At 36.9% G+C, this 18,056-nt stretch overlaps 1 protein-coding gene across 2 annotated transcripts in view; it reads right to left on the bottom strand.

The window, feature by feature from the left end:
* Positions 1 to 18,056, bottom strand: part of LOC149180832 (serine/threonine-protein kinase 12-like) — a 287,777-nt gene that overhangs the window by 90,698 nt on the left and 179,023 nt on the right. For both annotated transcript variants that reach the window (XM_089416312.1, XM_089416313.1), the window contains exons 7-8: positions 12,356 to 12,418; positions 12,038 to 12,159 (exon numbers count right to left, since the gene is read on the bottom strand). In XM_089416312.1, the coding sequence (XP_089272438.1) occupies positions 12,038 to 12,159; positions 12,356 to 12,418 (185 nt within the window). The remainder of the gene's footprint in view (positions 1 to 12,037; positions 12,160 to 12,355; positions 12,419 to 18,056) is intronic.

Below are 18,056 nucleotides of genomic sequence, written 5' to 3'. Positions count from 1 at the left end.
TTCATTCGACCAACACGAAGAACATCTAAAGTAAGTGAAGGAGTAATAGAAACTGAGTCAAAGGAGAGAGAAGAACGAAGTCAAAAGACAAGAATATTCCAAGTTGACCGAAATTTGACCTTGGAGCAACTCACATGTGTGGATTGTAATTTTTGTGAAAGAGGCTGAATTTTTCTGAAGTGGTTGCAAGTCGAAATTCGGCCCTAGTCATAGTTCCGAAATCCCTAAAGTTTGACCAATTTGGAGTAGGTTTGACCAGCATTGACCATGAATTTGGAGGTGACTTGGAGGAAGGTTTGGACTTGGTCTCTTGGTGGCAATTTGATCTTGGTCTTGGTCTTGGATATCTCATTTGATCTGATTCTATAAGAGAAGGATTGTTGGGTTTTCCCCTTGTTGGTTTTGCCCTGGCTAGTAGTCTAATTTTTGGTCTATTGTCTCTTTGTGATATATATATTCCTAAAAGATTCAACATTTGTATAAATTGCTTGATGAAGAAGATATAAGAAGTAATAAAGAAGAAATCTAATATTCAGAAGTATTTATCCAGAAGATGATATACATTACACTTGGTTTTCCAACACCTCCCAAGCGCAGAATCCCTTGACAAATGGTTCACATGGCTTGGTTAAACCATTTTGTGCCACATTTACAAGTTCTACATCCTCCGCTTTCTCCCCAATAGCTCCAAGCCAATCACTTGTCTGATTGATCCTCGTGAAGTAGTTGGTAACGTTATCATGCCATCACAATTGGACACATCTAAGCTTGTTCCTCAAGATCATCTTGCTATTCATGTTGTCACTCTGGAACCAGTCCATTAGAGCCTTGAACATCTCTACGACTCACTATTTCTCTACCAAGCGAGGGATCGAGCGATCCTTCACAGCATCCAGTATCACTCTCTAGGATTTGATGTCTTCCTTTACATGAGTCACCTTGAGTGTTGCATCTGCCGGTGCAGGAACAACATTTTCTTTGATCTGCCAAAGGTCACGATCCTTCAAAAGCAAGGTTACTTTTGCCTTCCAGGATAGGAGGTTAGATGCTCCACCCAACCACTCTTCAAACTTGAGACTAGCTATTGTCATTTCTAGATCTAATAAAAATTTGTCGTGTGTTTATTCCTTCAAGCACGCACAATAATAGAAAATATTGTTGGTTTATAGATCTACTAAAATCTCCTTGCAGATCTAATAGACTTACTGCAAATTTCTGTGTATCTGTGTTTTGGTCCTTACCCACAAAAATTTATTTTTTGTTAAACCATTAACTCATACAACCTCCCTCTCTCCATCTGAAGTATGGCCTCCACGAATCCCACGGTTGGTTGATCTGTGCAAAACCTTGATATTGGTCTCCCTTTCGGAGTGTGAGCTATGATACCATGTTAATTTTCCTCAACACTAGCAACTGGCAAATTTATTTTCTAGTAAATTTCCTTGATGTAAATTAATTAAAAATTGCATCTTACTAAATAAACACCACTTTCGGGATTTTAACGGTAATAAAAAGAAGCCAGCAGAAGAAAAAATTAGCCAATCTCATGCACATGCACACATATTTTTCCCTTCAAATATGATGTTCACTAATTAAATTCTTAGCATACAAGGGCTCCCTTCCTAGGAAAATGTCCCACAGAACAATTGTACTGGAAAATTACAGCAAATAAAAAACCTAGGAAATATGCAAATCTGCCCCTTAAGAATCCCTATCTACACACCTGCAAACTGTATGGTCTTTGTATAGGCCAATCTGCACACCTGCAGACTATCTATTGTAGGATCTAGGTCACACTTCTTGCTTGAGCTTATACCTACACGACATGTGTGAATTGCACTCGCATGACCTGCACATGTGTGACTTGATCTCTCTTTTCTACAACATTTGTGGCCCTTACCATGCTTGTACAAGCCTGACTTGCATGACCTGCATGTCCTCTTGCTGCAAATTAGGTGTTTAGAAAATCATTACAACCTCCTTGCTAAATTGCCTCCACTTTATTCCTTGAATCAAAATTTCTTCTTGCTGCTACACTATTTAGTATTTACCTTCTTCTCTTAGCTGCACACTAGATCCTCCCATTCACCCCATTTTTCTGGTAATAGCAATTATCAAGATATATTTCACCCTAATTTTATAGGAATGCCACTTATTTGGAGTTATTTCATGATGTGTAATTCAAATTTATTTTATTTTTCCATTGGCCCCAGATTTGGTTGAATGTGTTTTTTTCTGGTAAAAGTTAGCCACACTTTAATGGAATCGAGGGTTTATAGGGGAGTAGTTCCATCCCTGTTTAAATGACCGTGGAAATGGGGGTTGAGCAATAAATTAGATCAGTTTTTCAATTCTTCCTGGCGTATTCAACATCTAGCGAGCATGCATCTCTTTAACCTTCTACATTTTAATTTGGTAAGCACCCACGTCCCCTTTTTTTGGATGTTCAAATGAAGAAATTCTTTTGCATAGAAATATGGTTATGATTACAAAAATTTTACCTTAATTTTTTACCTATACCTAACACAGAAAATTTATTTTGAGCTAAACAATTGTGAGTTTTGCTTATTCTAATAATAGGGATGATCACCAAAACTTTTTATTAGCAAGTAGCTGTTGCACCATCTTTTTATGTATCCAAAATGACTACTTAGTTACAGGTAAATCAATAAATTGTCCAACATTTTAAACACTCAAAATGCACTAGCTGCAATGAGGTCTTTGATATGTGGTGCCATGTGCGATGGTAAATGTAAAATATGTTATAAAATATAGCTCCCTAGAAAAAGTGACCTACAACTGCCCAAATTTGTATTTAGAAATCTTCTAGCAGCATCAAGAAGCATTTTCACAATAATGCCAATATCACTATCCCGAGTCAATTAGTCTGTCAGAACATGTAATTCGTCCAGAACATGTTAGTCCAATTTAAATGATATTCAAAACCTAATTCCATTGGTAGAATGAGCTCCATCATTCAACAAAATCACTCTACATTAAACGAAATGGCCAACATAACAAACTCATATCCTAGACTACTAAGATGGAGATATTTGTGGAAGTCAATTGTTCTATGCCTACATTTGCAAGATCGTTATCTGATAAATGCAATCTAGGGGAATAGGTATGTCGTCTGTTGTTGGAGAGATAGACTATGATTCTGCATCTACTTTGTACGCATTGTTAATTGTAATTGGTTTTGGTTTATAGTCATACTAATTTAAATTTGAAGGGTTATTAAAGTTAGGAAGCTTCTTAGACATAATATATAGTAACACATCCATATAAATTCAATCACTGATAAACATCAATAGGCATCCAAATGTTACTTTTGACATTCTTTATATTCGGTGAAATAAACATATTTAGAAAGAATTACTACCCACCATAATTTACGCAATTCTTTATATAAATTTAGGTAAGAGTAAAAATGTAAATAAAAATATTTACCAAAAGTTACAAACTTACTACCAACCATAATTTATGCAAGTTTTTGCATAAATTAAGGTAGAAGTAAAAATGTAAATATGCATATTTACCAAGGTTAGTGCCTACCAAAATTTATGCAAGTCGGTTGCACAAAATTTAGGTAGGAGGATTATTAATAATTTTAATTTTCCTACAACTTTGAAATTGGATGGTGAGGATTAAAAAGGAGGATGACGATTAAATGCAAACCCACGATCAATTAGGAAGCCCCCTTCCAATTCCAACATATATACGCTTATCGGGGTAATAATTCATTTTTTCTCCTCTAAAGTATTAATCAATTTTTAGTGACTTTTTTCTCAATTAAACTCCATTTCTAGAGAAATGAGAAATATGTTTTTTTCTTAAATTTGGATATTATTAAATAAAAAATGTTATTAAGTCAATAAGTGTGTCTATTTTGGATAGGGCTTCCAGAATTTTAATTTAATTAACAATAATATTTTTAGTAGTAGTCAGGATCAGCATTGCAAACATCAGAATTGGCATAAAATCAATGAGGATCTGAAAAATGAAAAAAATAGGAAAAAAATCGGTAAAAATCAGCGAACATCAAAATGCCAAAATAAGGCAATCGTGAAACTCTAACAATAAAAAGAATCAGCATCACAATTTCTGGTCCACGAGATGAACCAAGCATAAGCTTCGCCTTCTAAGTTATTGGAGGCCATCATTATTTTATATCTTTCACTCAATGGGGGCTCAATTCAAAATTCCTTCCATTTTGTTGACTTGGACAACTGCACCTCTATGGTCTTTACCATCATATTATGGTAATTCCTGTTTAATTCATTGATAATCTCTATCTGGAACTCTTATTTGATACTCATTGCCTGAAAAGATTGTTTCAAGTGTTGCTTGATGTCCTTGATCATTTTTATTTTGTAATTCTTGACTTGATGTTGGTTTCCAATAAGCTAAGAGTTCTAAAATTAATGTGTCTACCCTTTCAGATAGCTGGTCAATTCTTTCGCCTTGGAAGTTAAGTATTCTTGTTCTTTCATCCTTGTCATCATTTCTCATTCTTAATGCGGTTTGCCATCAATTCTTGGCATCTTCTATCAACTTGTCAATTCTGTCTCCTTTTTCTACTAATTTATTGATTTTATTAGTTCTCTTTTTGTCCTTCTCCCAACTCTATCTACGCCTTCTCAAGGTTGTTGAGACGACATCATGCTATTGACCTCATCTCTATATCGGTTGACTTGGACATGTAATTCGTTGTCGCTAACAATTTTAGTTTTGTCGTTTTTCTTTGTAGACCCCACTTTTTTATTCTTAGTTTTATTTTAATTTTCCCCTTTTTATTTTTGACTTTATATAAAATATAATATAAATTTTTTAATTAGTTATTTATTTAATTTATAAAGCAATTTTATACTAAATAAATAATTAATTTTTGAGTAGTAATAAATCATTATTAATTACTACTGAATATAAATCAATATTAAAAATTGCAGTTACCCGTACATGCGGATAGTTGCATCCATAAAACTTTTTTAGGGCGTGGAGTACTAAAACCTTCAGAATGATATGACGATGTTGGCAACAGTTAGAACGTCCAAGGAAAGCTACAGGCAGTGGACAAGAGACGGCGACCAACAAAGGAAACAAGGCAGTGATGGTCAGGAATGGTGGTAGCGCAGTTGGTGCATAGTGCAGGGGAACCATGATGTGGAACAGGAAAGTAGTAGAACAGGGGAGAAATGAATTGATGGCGAGCAACATGAAAACAAAAAAAAAGTGAGCAAAACAACGTGAATGTATGGCAGTCAAACTAGCACCGGAATCTTAAGACAAGGAACAACTCTTGACACCAAATGTGATAGCCAAACCTGACTCACAATTAAATAATCTAGAAGACTTGAAATATTAAAGGTATCCACCGTGGATAAGACACACACACAAATGAAAAAAACAAATGAGGGCCCCGTATAAATACTAGGTGTGATGTCCTTACATGAATAGTCATGTCCCAACTAACAGATATGTCTTTTCATAATTATTAATTATCCTGATATAGTTAAGATAGTCTTCGGCAAAATCACATAACCAATCTTTTGTTGACGCGTTTCGAACCAACCAGTGTGGTTCATCGTCAGGACAAGTTGAAGAACCAATCCGGCTCAGCTCGATTAAACAGAGTGTGCAGAGACTCCAACGGCTATAATGCTAACGGCTAATTTGACCTAAGGAACCTGGTCAAATCCTTAAAATAGTAATTACTATTTCTAGAAATAGTTAAAATTGGTAAATAAAGGAATAGATATATTATTATCTATATTATAATACGAATATTTTAATTGTAATGGTCATTATATGTTAAATGATTTATTATTATTTATTATTTAAATAATTGAATAATATTAAATTAATTTAAAAATATATATATATTATTAAAATTATTTCAAATCCCTAGTATAATATTAATAATTTAATTATAATGGTCATTATATAATGATTTATTATTATTCAATTATATTATTAAATAATTTTAATAATATATCTATTTAATAATAAATAGATATATTATTAAATAATTGATTTCATTTGTTAGTTTAAGGATAAATAGATATATTATTAATAATATTTCAAATATTAAGGGAATCTATAGTCTGATATTAATATTTTATGTTCATAGCAAAATGAATTGTAGATTTTGAAAACCAAACCCTAAGTCTACTTTGTATGCTTCAAACCCTAAGTTATTCATGGAATAAAGAACGAAGGAAAGAAATGATTGCATTAAGTTACTCATGTTTTATGGATTTTATGTTAGGTATATTTTTTCAAAGAGAATTTGGTTTCATGAAAAAGATAATAAATATAAATAGATATAGAGATTCCATACTTGGTAGGAATTGTACTAATTTTATATTATTTCTCTCATGCAGATTTCACCTTTGGTTTCAAAATTGATTTGAAATTTCAATTATGGAATATTTAGTGAGATGTCAAACACGGACTGTGCGAAGAAAACAATACAAGAAAAGGATGAGGGCCTCGTATAAATACTAAGTGTGATGTCCTTACATGAATAGTCATGTCCCAACTAACAGATATGTCTTTTCATAATTATTAATTATCCTAATATATTTATGTTCATAAAAGAATGAATTGTAGAGTTTGAAAACCAAACCCTAAGTCTACTTTGCATGCTTCAAACCCTAACTTATTCATGGAATAAAGAACAAAGGAAAGAAATGATTGCACTAAGTTACTCATGTTTTATGGATTTTATGTTTAGGTATATTTTTTCAAAGAGAATTTGGTTTCATGAAAAAGATAATAAATATAAACAGATATAGAGATTACATACTTGGTAGGAATTGTACTAATTTTACATTATCTCCTCATGCAGGTTTCACCTTTGGTTTCAAAAGTGATTTGAAACTTCAATTATGGAATATTTAGTGAGATGTCAAACACCGACTGCGGGAAGAAAACAATACAAGAAAAGGATGTAATATCATACTTTTAAAGGCCTCAGTCCAATTATCCACATTCACTTCATGCTTTGAGGTCTTTTGAACAAACTGAAGGAGAAGTCAACACTTGTAAGAATGCCTCTAATATCCACAGCCTTAAGAAAATAATTTTTAAGGCATGCCTAACCCCCTTCGAAAAAATCCTTTGACAAAATCAACACGCTTTGCAACAGCTGGTTGGATATGGCCCATGGCTATCATGATTCGACTTGCTGGATTGTGTTATGGCTCAAGAAACCACCATGGCTCGCCTGATTAGGGGTGTGATCCATTTTCTATTAGAATGACATTAACTTGCCCCCCTGGCTCACCCCAAATGCCATGGCTAGCTTCTGAAAGCTTCTTAGACAATGGCCGGTGGAAGGGGCCCTAGCTATCAAACTGAGGCTGCTTGAACTCACATTCTTACAACTCATCAAGCTGCATGGGCTCTTCTTGCTATAGGGGATTATTTTAGCCGCCTTCAAGCACTCAGTTCTTTCTGGGTGATGCGTCCTCAAGAACCAACGTAAATTTATGGACATCTGACATCTCTTGCAGTGTCCGCTGGCATAAATTGTCTGCCTAATAAATACAGCTCTCAAGTATTGCTAGCTTGCCCATCACCATCACCCTATGCCCCACATAATTTCCCACATTTGATGCACCCAGTGATCCTGCTGCCAAAGTGTCTGCAAGAGACCGCTGAAGCACCTCCATGCCTTGTGACAGCACGCATCCTGGTGAGCCATGCAACCCTCAACAAGAATACAGAGGTCAATATCTGTTAAAGCATCCCTGAGATCATAAATTTGTCGGTTTTTTTCTTCAACCCAGTGTGCATGCTCCAGATCAAATGCAGCTGCCCCTCCATTAGCAGCTTCATTTGCAGATGAAATATGATCCCCAGAACTTCCTCCAATATAAATGCTTTATTGCCTCCAGATACTACTACAAGGCACCTTGTGAATGGCTGATAATAGCAAATTGATGTCTGCAGCTCACCATTAGCAGGACATAGTCTGGGTATTTGGCTACTGTTGCAACCATAAATTTACCAAGGCTATATGGGTGTTGTCGAACAATGCAGCATGCACAGTCATAGCCATATTATGTCAACTAAATGTTAGATTGGTCGAAACATTGCTGGAGTATGAGTTATCTTTTGCATCAGTAACCGGAACATATCCAGTGGTGTTGAACAATCTGCTATAGGTACCCTGCTGGAAAGATGGGTAACAGGGCTTTCACCTCTTGCTTTGGCCATCCTTTCAGATCACCTTTGTGTAGAGGATTCTTCATGGATCAATACCCCATCCATCCTTGTAGAAGGCCTACTCACCCTAGATTGTGCTTGAGGGGCAATCCTCTTGGTACCATCAATACTAGCTCATCTTAAAACCCTAGATCTTACTTAGATACTTGACTAGATATTTCATGGCCCCTAAGGCACTGATCTATCACTTTTGTTCAACCAAAAAGAAAAGAAAAAATCTTCTTCATTTTTTCCTTCTTTTCTGTTTTGTATACACAACCTAGGGTTTCATTGCTGAATACTTAATCTAGGTTGTTGGATCTACTTGATTTCATGTTGTACCATTTGTAGATCTTTCTGTTTCTGGTCTATACTTTCATGGTCAATCTTTGGATTAGCAATATTTTGTAATGGATAATGCTTGATTTACCTATTCCATGGATCCAAACATAATAACATCTATGCCCCGACGTACCGAACTTCACATATATTAGAGGGATCTATTTCATGTTTAAATTTCATATGCCAGTTATTCTTCACTGACTTATTATTGTGTCTTAGCATAACGGGGTTTCAAACAGTTTTACCTTGAACCTAACTCTGATTTTGTTTACAATTCAGCATTTTGTGGCATATCTATAATAAGTTTCATTTGCTTGAAATACATCATTTGATTCTACTCTCATATATTTGCACGTAGGGGTTTCATGTTGAAATTATAACTCTGATCTAAAATGTCATTCATGCTAAGTATATGGACCAGCGTTGATCCCTTCTATGGTTCAAACGATCTCTAAAATTCTTGAGTACTTCATCTATTTTGCATAACATTGGCACTAAACACCATTGCCTCTTGTTCTAAGCATTGATGCCCATTAATATCATTCTGGTTAGTACTTCAAATCAATGCTTTCATACTTAAAACATCTGCGGCTTAAAATGCACTATGTGATGTCAAGACTCTCTTTGTGACATTTACAGATTGTGGTGCATAGTCCATTCACCCATCTTACATGCACTATCTGATGTCAAGACTCTCTTTGTGACATTTACAGATTGTGTTGTGTATGGTCCATTCACGCCTCTTACAAATGATAAGTCTTTGCCTGGCTGGTCATATACCAGGGACTGCCAACCAAGGCCTGATTGGAAAAATGTGGGCTCACGGATGGCCTTTGTTTAGTGTGTGGCAATTTGGCAAACCTTTTATTCTTAAACACATATTTGGGATTGAAGATTGGTAAGGCACCGTTGGCAGTACATTCAGGATTAGCATTCAGCTGTATTTCAGGGGAGTGTTCATTGGAGAGCTGCACTTTTTAGCAATGTTCCACCAAGACTCCGGTGCGGGGAGACGTGGGAGCGGGGAGATGCATAGGGGGGACATGTGGGAGTACCCTCACATTTTAGGGAAATTTCGGAGGTATGGGGGGAAAGCAGGGTATATAATTTTTAATTAATTAATTGATTAATTAATTAACTATATATATATATATATATATATATATATATATAATTGGTTCAAAGTTTCGTTGACACAGCCGAGCTGCCGTAGCTCTGAACGGGTTTCGAAGTTTTCAGTTGGGGTTTTCATCTGGTTCTTGCAGCCTGAGGCGGAGCACATCTTCGGCCCCTATTTCCCCCATTCCTGCTGACCTGTATCCTTTCCTCGGCTTCGGCTCTGTGATTCCGGATTGAAGGTCCGCTCGTCTTGGGCTCTAAACGGTAGAGTACCTGGGGCATCTTGCATCGTTTAGTGTCGAGCAGCTACGGTGAGTGTCTGTGCCCTGAAGGTTTAGGCGGCCCACTGCTCGACCCTACCGTGCCGCTCTGCTTGGCGGTCAACAAAGGAGCAGGTTTTTGGTGTTTTTGAACTGGACTGCGAAGCGGGAGAGGATTTTTTTTTTGGTCTACTGTTTACTCTTCGTGGGGGCGAGGTGGCTATCCTAGCCACGTCTGCCCCCGGACTCGCCTCTGCTCGGGTTGGGACCGGATGGGTTCCTTTACAGTGGCAGATGGTGCTTTTTTTGGTGACTCGCTGGCATACCATTGCGGTTTTTTGAAGCGTTGAGGGAACAGGGGTGTGGAGGTGTTATTCTCTGCATTGTTTCGTGCCGCTTCATCATGGCTGTTTATTTGTTGGGGTTTCTGCAGGCGGCTGAGGAAGCTTGGGGCAGCTTGGCTTTTACCTCTGGTTTCGTCGGTTTCAAGAGGAGAGTTTGAGGGGGCGGGGGAGGAGTGGCTACCCTGGCTGATCTTTCCTCATTTCGTGCCTCTCCTTGTATGGGCGGCCAGATTTAGAGTTTTACTGTTTCATTTTATCTCCTCAAGAGCTTTATTTTGCTTTCTTTGTTGTTTTTGTTGTGTTGGGTATGGGTATCCTCCACAGTCCTGTTTTCTGCAGACTGGTTTGGGGTTTACATACCCATTACTTGCTGCCCAGTCTGTGGGCTTTACTGGAATACTTCTTTTGAAGTATTGTTATTGTACGTGGCTCTGACCACACTTCTGCATATGCGTTTAGCATCTACAACATGTAATTTTCTGAAATTAATGGAAATTACGGATTTTCTCCTCGGAAAAAAATAAATAAATAAATATAATATATATATATATATATATATATATATATATATATATCAAGTTCATATTCATTAATGAAAGCATAAATATACTAATAGTAATACATTGATTCACACATAAAATTTAAATTCATAATTGAATGAAATAATGACATACATTGATCCATCCTCATCATTCATTTTGATACATACATCATTTATACAACATACTCATCATTCATCCGCACCATGAGATTCAATAATAAAATCCAATAATGAAATATTCAACTACATTGATCCATATCATTCATCATTCTATAATCTACATTGATTTAAATATTAAATTCATCATTATTCATTCTAGAAGAGCTCGACGCCAAGAGAGTAGAGCTCGACAACAGCATGAGAGCACAGCTCGACAATGGCATGAGAACACAGCTCGGTTGAGGGCAGGAGAGCAGAGCTCGACAATGGCAAGAGAACACTCAATAGAGCTCGACGACGGGCAAGAGAATTTACTATAAGACATGTTTTCCAAAAAACACCATGTCTAATGAGGAGTCCATCTTCTCTCATGAGTTTAATAACTTAAGGTAGAATGATGACTAACTTATTTACTTAAAAACTGATGATAAGTTTTGTGTTAATTGTCATTGAGATTTTCTTACTAAACCTGCCTGTGTATTTACTACCTAAGCTATACTAATTTTATGTACAATAGAATACAAAGGTACAATATAACCATTATAAGTATAAAAAAGGAGATCTATAAATTGCAACAAATGCACAGTTATCTGATTGCTTTGCCTTTGCTATGGTTTAACAAAATAAAAAATTGGGTTTCAAAGGAATGAATTTGAAATGAAAAACTATAGAATCCACCATTCAAAAAATTTACAGACTATAACACAAATCTACCTAGTAGTGAAAAATGGGGTTTTACTTCCAATAGAGTTTAAAAGTCTACAATTTTTCTAATAATGAAATGAAGTTTAGTTTTGGAAAAATGTTCCTCTGAGCACAGGAACATGGGCCATCAAACTCTACCACTTATAATCTAAAAGGTCTAATCAGACTATCAGTGAGTTACCTTAGAGGAGCTGATTATTTCACTTTCTCAAAAATCTTTAGATAAACATCCAAGAACATAAAATGCAACGAAGTTTGTAGTGTCGAATTATACTGTTTCTTAAAAGAACAAAACAATTAGGAACTATCATGATAAATTCATACCAAATCTGGGCAAATGGAATAATGCAACTTACAAGAAGTTTCACCGAATTTTGATAACCCATCTTCTCGAACAGTTTCAGATGGCACCTTAAGCAGTTTGCTTATTCCAAAATCTGCAACTTTCAGATGCCCTGAATCATCCCGAAGTATATTTCTGGTACCTCACTGGCAGCAGAAATGTAAGAAGCTCTCCATGAAGAGTTTTTAGCTTAGAGATAAATAAATCCAACATTTATCTTCTAATATGTTTAATGATGTGGTTTAAGAAGAAAAGTTCATTGTATAAAGAGCCTAAGTCTTAAAAATTATCTATGCAAACAATCTAATAGAGGCTTAGGCTCGCTACTTACGGAGGCTTGAGATCACGATGGATAATAGGTGCTGGTTTATTCTCATGTAAATAATTCATTCCCCTGACAAAAGAACAAATTAAATGAATTGAAAAGAAATTGACCCAAAACCACTCTTGTCACTGTCTAAACCACTTAGAAAACATGTATTCTACAAAAAGCAAGCATCTAGAATTCTTGCTGTGCTTCAATTTATTTTTACTCATATATCGTTATCCAAAAAGTTAAAAATTTTAACATTCAGAATTCCAATTCATGTCAGGATGTATGTCAAATCCCCAGCTTAAAGAAAACAAACTAGCAAGTTAACCAAAACAGCTAAGGCCCCTACAAAGAATAAAAATTCAAAATCATATTAGATGAAACAATACAACTTATAAGCAGCCAACTATAAATATGTAATAACGAAGCATGTGAGGAAAATACAGCACCTTTGAATGTCATAGAAATCTCTAAGTTAAAGAAGCATATTGCCAGATTCAAAAGAGATAATCGAAATCAAGGAAAAATATAAATATCCGAAGAAAGATATACATCGAATGTCTATAAATAACATGTGTTCACAATGGCAAGAATATATAAAACTCAAACCATATCTAATCCAAATCTAAAAGTAATGTCAACAAACAGTCATCCAATCACAGACAAGTAAAAATGGTTCGCAGCAATGATAAAAACTACACCATATTAATGTCACAGATACACCTCCATCTCAAGTGCATTGTCCATTGCCTAGGACTATACAGACTCAACTATCAAGCCTAAGTTACCAAAATGTCTCAGTTTGGGAGCAGTTCCAGATGGAATCATGTGTAGCTGCAGTCAATTTTCAATATTAGAATTCAGGTATACAGTGATACATTATTTAACCCAAACCTAATAGTAATATCAACAAGAATGGTCATCTAATCAGATTGAAGTTAACATCCCTTACAGCCATGACAATAACTGCATCATATTAATGCTACAGCTACACATATTGTCAAGTGCATTGTCCATTGCCTAGAACTACACAATTACAGACTTAAATGTGTGTCAAGTCTAAGATACTAATAAGTCTGAGTTTGGGCGCAGTTGCAGATGGAATCATGTGTAGGTGCTGTTTATCTTCACCATTAGAATTCAGGTATTAAACAATACATTACTTTCCCAAAATTCTATATATAATTTTTTAGAAATATACATGTCTCAGGTTTATTATCATAATGTCCTCAATATAAAGGTACAAGGACATTAAAGTGAATATCATCAAACATTAAAATCATACACTATAATATTTTTTTTTGCAATTGTACATAAATGTATGAGAGACTTCAAATCTGCTAAGTTGCCAGGTGATGAATATAGATACACCAGATTTTTGAAAAGCGAGGATGTGGATACAGTGGGGAAACTCCACATACAAAAAATGCAATAATATTTTTTTTTAAGAACACATTCAAAGTAAAAACCATTCATGAATCACAACACTAGAAGTAGAGATTTAGGAGGATGATATGGAGACCGATGGGGCTCTGCAGCACCCCAGTGAAATGAGCTCTGCTGCCACCTTGGATTTTGTTATGCAGTAAGTGGACCGAGAATCCTATGGATCAAAAAAACTGATTTCAACACGTTTTCAGCATGGAGCAAGGAAAGTGTTGAATTTCCTGGAGTTTTTGCTGGACCGTTGTGTTGTTTTTTGCATGAAGCCTCTGCAGTCGAAAGGGCTTTTGATCCAGGCTTGTTTATTTTTGCCGATGTTGTTTCTCTGAAAGACATCTATCTGGATGGGTTTCTGTTGGCATTATGATGCATGTGTTGTACTTGATGGCAACCCTCTCATAGAAGATCGTCTCACTTATATACATTCAGATGAATCTACAGAAGAGATATCAGATGTGACATAATACATAGATGCAGGACAGCTCAAAGGAATCAAATGGCAAGTTCTTAGTAAGCTTTGCCATCAAGTCCAAAGGGGGAGATTGTTGGCATTATGGCTAAAGTGTTGTCCTTGATGGCAACCCATTCAGGTGATAGATCACAGCAGCAGAGATTGATGATCAGCTATCAAATATTGAAGAAAATAAGGGGTACGCAGGTACACCTTACAGAAGGTGCGTACACGCAGGCCAATGTTACATAAAGTGCGTACATACCCGCAGTTATCCCGTTCAGGAGGTGCGTACCCCCAGTGCACACATTTCAAGGCAAAGAAAAGCACACGTGGGGTTTCTTATGTTTCACTAGCCGACGGTATTTGTGTTTCTATGGTTTTGGCTCGTGGTATTGATCTATGATTTTAGGAGGAGCTTGCCTATATAAAGCAAAGGAGATCATTTGGCTCATATATGTGCTGGGGTTGAACATCTTATGAGAGCTAGATCTGAAATATGATGATCTCTTGGGAGTAATGTCTAGATCTAAATAAGGCGAATCTACTGATGGATTGAGATCTCTTCGGCGCATGATCAGATCTGTAGATCTGACTGTCTGGGTTATTCTTGAAGTCTTGAAATCATCTATGCCCGAAGGTACGCAGGTACAGTGAAAGAAAAGTGCGTACATACGCAGGAACGAAGCGTTTCAGGTGCGCCGGTACGCAGGCACAGAAGGGTTGCAGGTGCGGAGGTCCGCAGGCAGTTCAATGGACACAGAGCGGAGTAAGCAGGCGAGCAGTTGAGCAGGGTGCGTACATAAGCAGGCGAGCAGTTGAGCAGGGTGCGTACGTAAGCAGGCGAGCAATTGAGCAGGGTGCTTACGTAAGCAGGCAGTACATGGGTGAAGCTGCTTATTTCGCTTAAAATCTCTGTTTATCATTTTTATGATCTGGGTTGTTGAAGTGAGGTTTGGTTCTGATATTATGTTCAGATAACAGCAGTAATTGAATGAATGATTATGATTAACTTCAGTTTTGGATCGGTTTAAAATGACTTATCTTCATGTGATCTGATGTACTAGATCTGGTTGATAACTCTCATAATATCATTGTATATGTATGGATCTGGTGATTGGGTGATTCAGAAGGTTGTTTGATTATGAGCTTCAAAGTTGTTGTTGGGTTCAGTATGAAAATTGGATGAAATGTGGCCTTTCAGATTATGTGTTGTGCTTCAGTGTATCCAGTCTGAAAATTGATGAAACGTGGTACCTGGAGGAGAGAAGATTGTAGGTCAGCACCTACGTACTAGTATCTAAGCTAGTACAAGAGCTAAAGGAAATCTTTGGAGCATTGTAGCAGGTAGTAGCCTGCGTACTAGTAAATGGATCGGCTAGTACAAGAGCAAAGGGGGTTGTAGCTCCCGTGCTGGTATAAGACTGCACCAGTACAAAATATTGTAAAAGGATTTTCTTATTAAAGAAAATTGAGATGACTTGCAGCAGGTGGTTTTCTCCCGCATTGGGTTTCCACCTTATATCATGGTGTTCATGTGTGTGCCTTATGTGTGATGATCTATTCTATGTTACTGCATTTTTTAACTGATAATATGGTTGATAAAGTTCTAATGCACTCATTGAAGATTAATTAACTTAATCATAAGAAGTTGTGGAAGTAGCATATATGAATCTGATTATGGAAATGAAAAAGTTTTATTAATGTGATAATACTGATTCACCCCCCCCCCTCTCAGTATTATTTCCAACAATTGGTATCAGAGCAGGTCCTTTGATAGAAGCTTGATCGCTTGAAGGAGATCCGTGGAACAATGGGAAAGAAGCTTAAGAAGAAAGCACCTAAGAAAAAGAAGTCATCTCAGAAGAACTATGACAGTGGGAGAATCGATTGGGGATTAGGTATAAGAAGCTCTTCAGATTCAGAATCAGATTCAGAATCATTATCAGGTATGAATGTGTTATCCTCTGATGTTCCAGCTATATTTCCCTGTGAAAGAGATGAAAGTGATAGTGAGACTACTGAACTTGCTCTTATGGGTGAGCAAGAAAGATGTCAAATAGAGGCAGAATTTAACAGGCTGACAAACAAAATTATTGAACAAGAAAAACGTTTTGACGTAAAGAGTGGTGCCCTCAAGTTATGCAAGGAAAGGTATCAAAAGTTGCAGGATGAAGCAACATCTCTAAGAAATGAAGTCATTGAAAAGAACACAACAATCAAGGAGCTCAGAGATCGATCCAGTTATTATGAAAGTCTTGAAGCCACAATCCTCTCACTAAAGGAAGAACTTGAAGAATCAAAGAAGCAGAATGAAGACCTACACCAAGCAATTGAAAAACAAGACAACGAAGTCATCAGCTTAAAATCCCAGCTGGAAAGTGCCTTCAGAGTTCGTCAAATGCAGCAGGATCTGAATGAAGAACAAGAAAAGGAGATTCTTAAACTAAAGGAACAAATGGAAGAAGGAAGGAAAGCTGAAGAAGATTTGAAAAAGCAATCTCTTGAAAAGGAAGCACAGCTTCAGGTTGAGGTAAATATCTTGAAAGGTAAATTAGAAGAAAAGGATAAGCTTTTACGATTTCAAGGTAGTTCTAAAGTCTTGGATGATATTCTTAGTAGTCAAAGGTCTCCTGCTATAAAGACTGGTCTTGGTTTCCATGAATCTGTTGAAGGTGAATCTAGTTCACAAGGTGAGGCAAGGAACTCTAAAGAGAAAACTAAAGTGATCAAAGAAGAAATGAAAGGTCAATCTCATCATCAACCAAGGAAAGAGATTCCTCAAAGAAAATCTTTTACTCCTCCTATGAATAATGTTGAATGTTATGTATGTCATAATCTTGGACATGTTGCAGCTAGATGTAGAAGAAGAAGAGTTCAAGACCATTATGCAGACAAGTCATCTCAATCAAGGTATTTTTATGGATATTGCTTTGCTTGCAATATGTTTGGTCACAAAGCTGCTGATTGTTACTGGAGGAATATGAAACATGTAAGATGTTATGCATGTAACAAGCTTGGACATATAGCTAAGGAATGCAGGAACAAAGTGTGGGCACCATATCAAAAGGAGAAAATGTCATCATCACGCTTGAAGATATGGAGGAAAAAGGAAGTACAGTCAGAAAAAGGTGGCACAGCACAATGTACAGACATACCAGAATCAGAGGGAGCTGAAAGTACAAAACTTCAGTGTCCTAAATCTCATATGCAAACTTCATAAAGGGAAGTCGCATATATACGCGAGTTGGATACTGCACAATCGCGTATATGCTTGTTTGAAGGCAGTAGGCAAGTGAAGTTGGAAGTGAATCTATCAGATCTGGGAATCTGACTGTCAGTGGCACAAAGGAGGACTGTTAATTTGGCCCTAATCAGAAGTACGTAGATCATTAACTGTGAAAGTGTGGGCGTACGCAGCAGAGCGTAAGACTGGGTGCGGATGTACGCAAGTGAAGGCACAGTCCCTGTGCGGAGGTACGCGGCTTATCAGAAGAGCATATGCGGACGAGCGCGGCGAGACAGAAGAAAAGGTGCGTATCATGATCCGTGGTACGCGGCGCGACAGAAGGATAACCTGCGTAGGTACATAAAAGTACGCGGCGCATCTGATGGAACAGCTGCGTGGGTACGCGCTGTAGTAGAAGACTGTCTGCGTACATGCGCAGTGCAGCAAAAGGATCTCTGCGGGTGTACGCAGGGGAGCAGAAGGTGAAGTGCGTGGCTACGCAGGGCAGATAAAGAAAAACTGCGTACCTGTCTTAAGGCATTTATTGGCTGACTCTTCTTATTGATCAGATCTGACAGATGGCACCAGTTTAGGGG

The sequence above is a fragment of the Pinus tabuliformis genome, chromosome 3_2 (genome assembly GCF_031772625.1).
Source record: "Pinus tabuliformis cultivar Carrire ecotype Pingquan chromosome 3_2, CPIR1, whole genome shotgun sequence".
Taxonomy (NCBI): domain Eukaryota; kingdom Viridiplantae; phylum Streptophyta; class Pinopsida; order Pinales; family Pinaceae; genus Pinus; species Pinus tabuliformis.
Note: the sequence above shows the minus strand (reverse complement) of the source record. Positions and strands in the feature narration are given on the sequence as shown.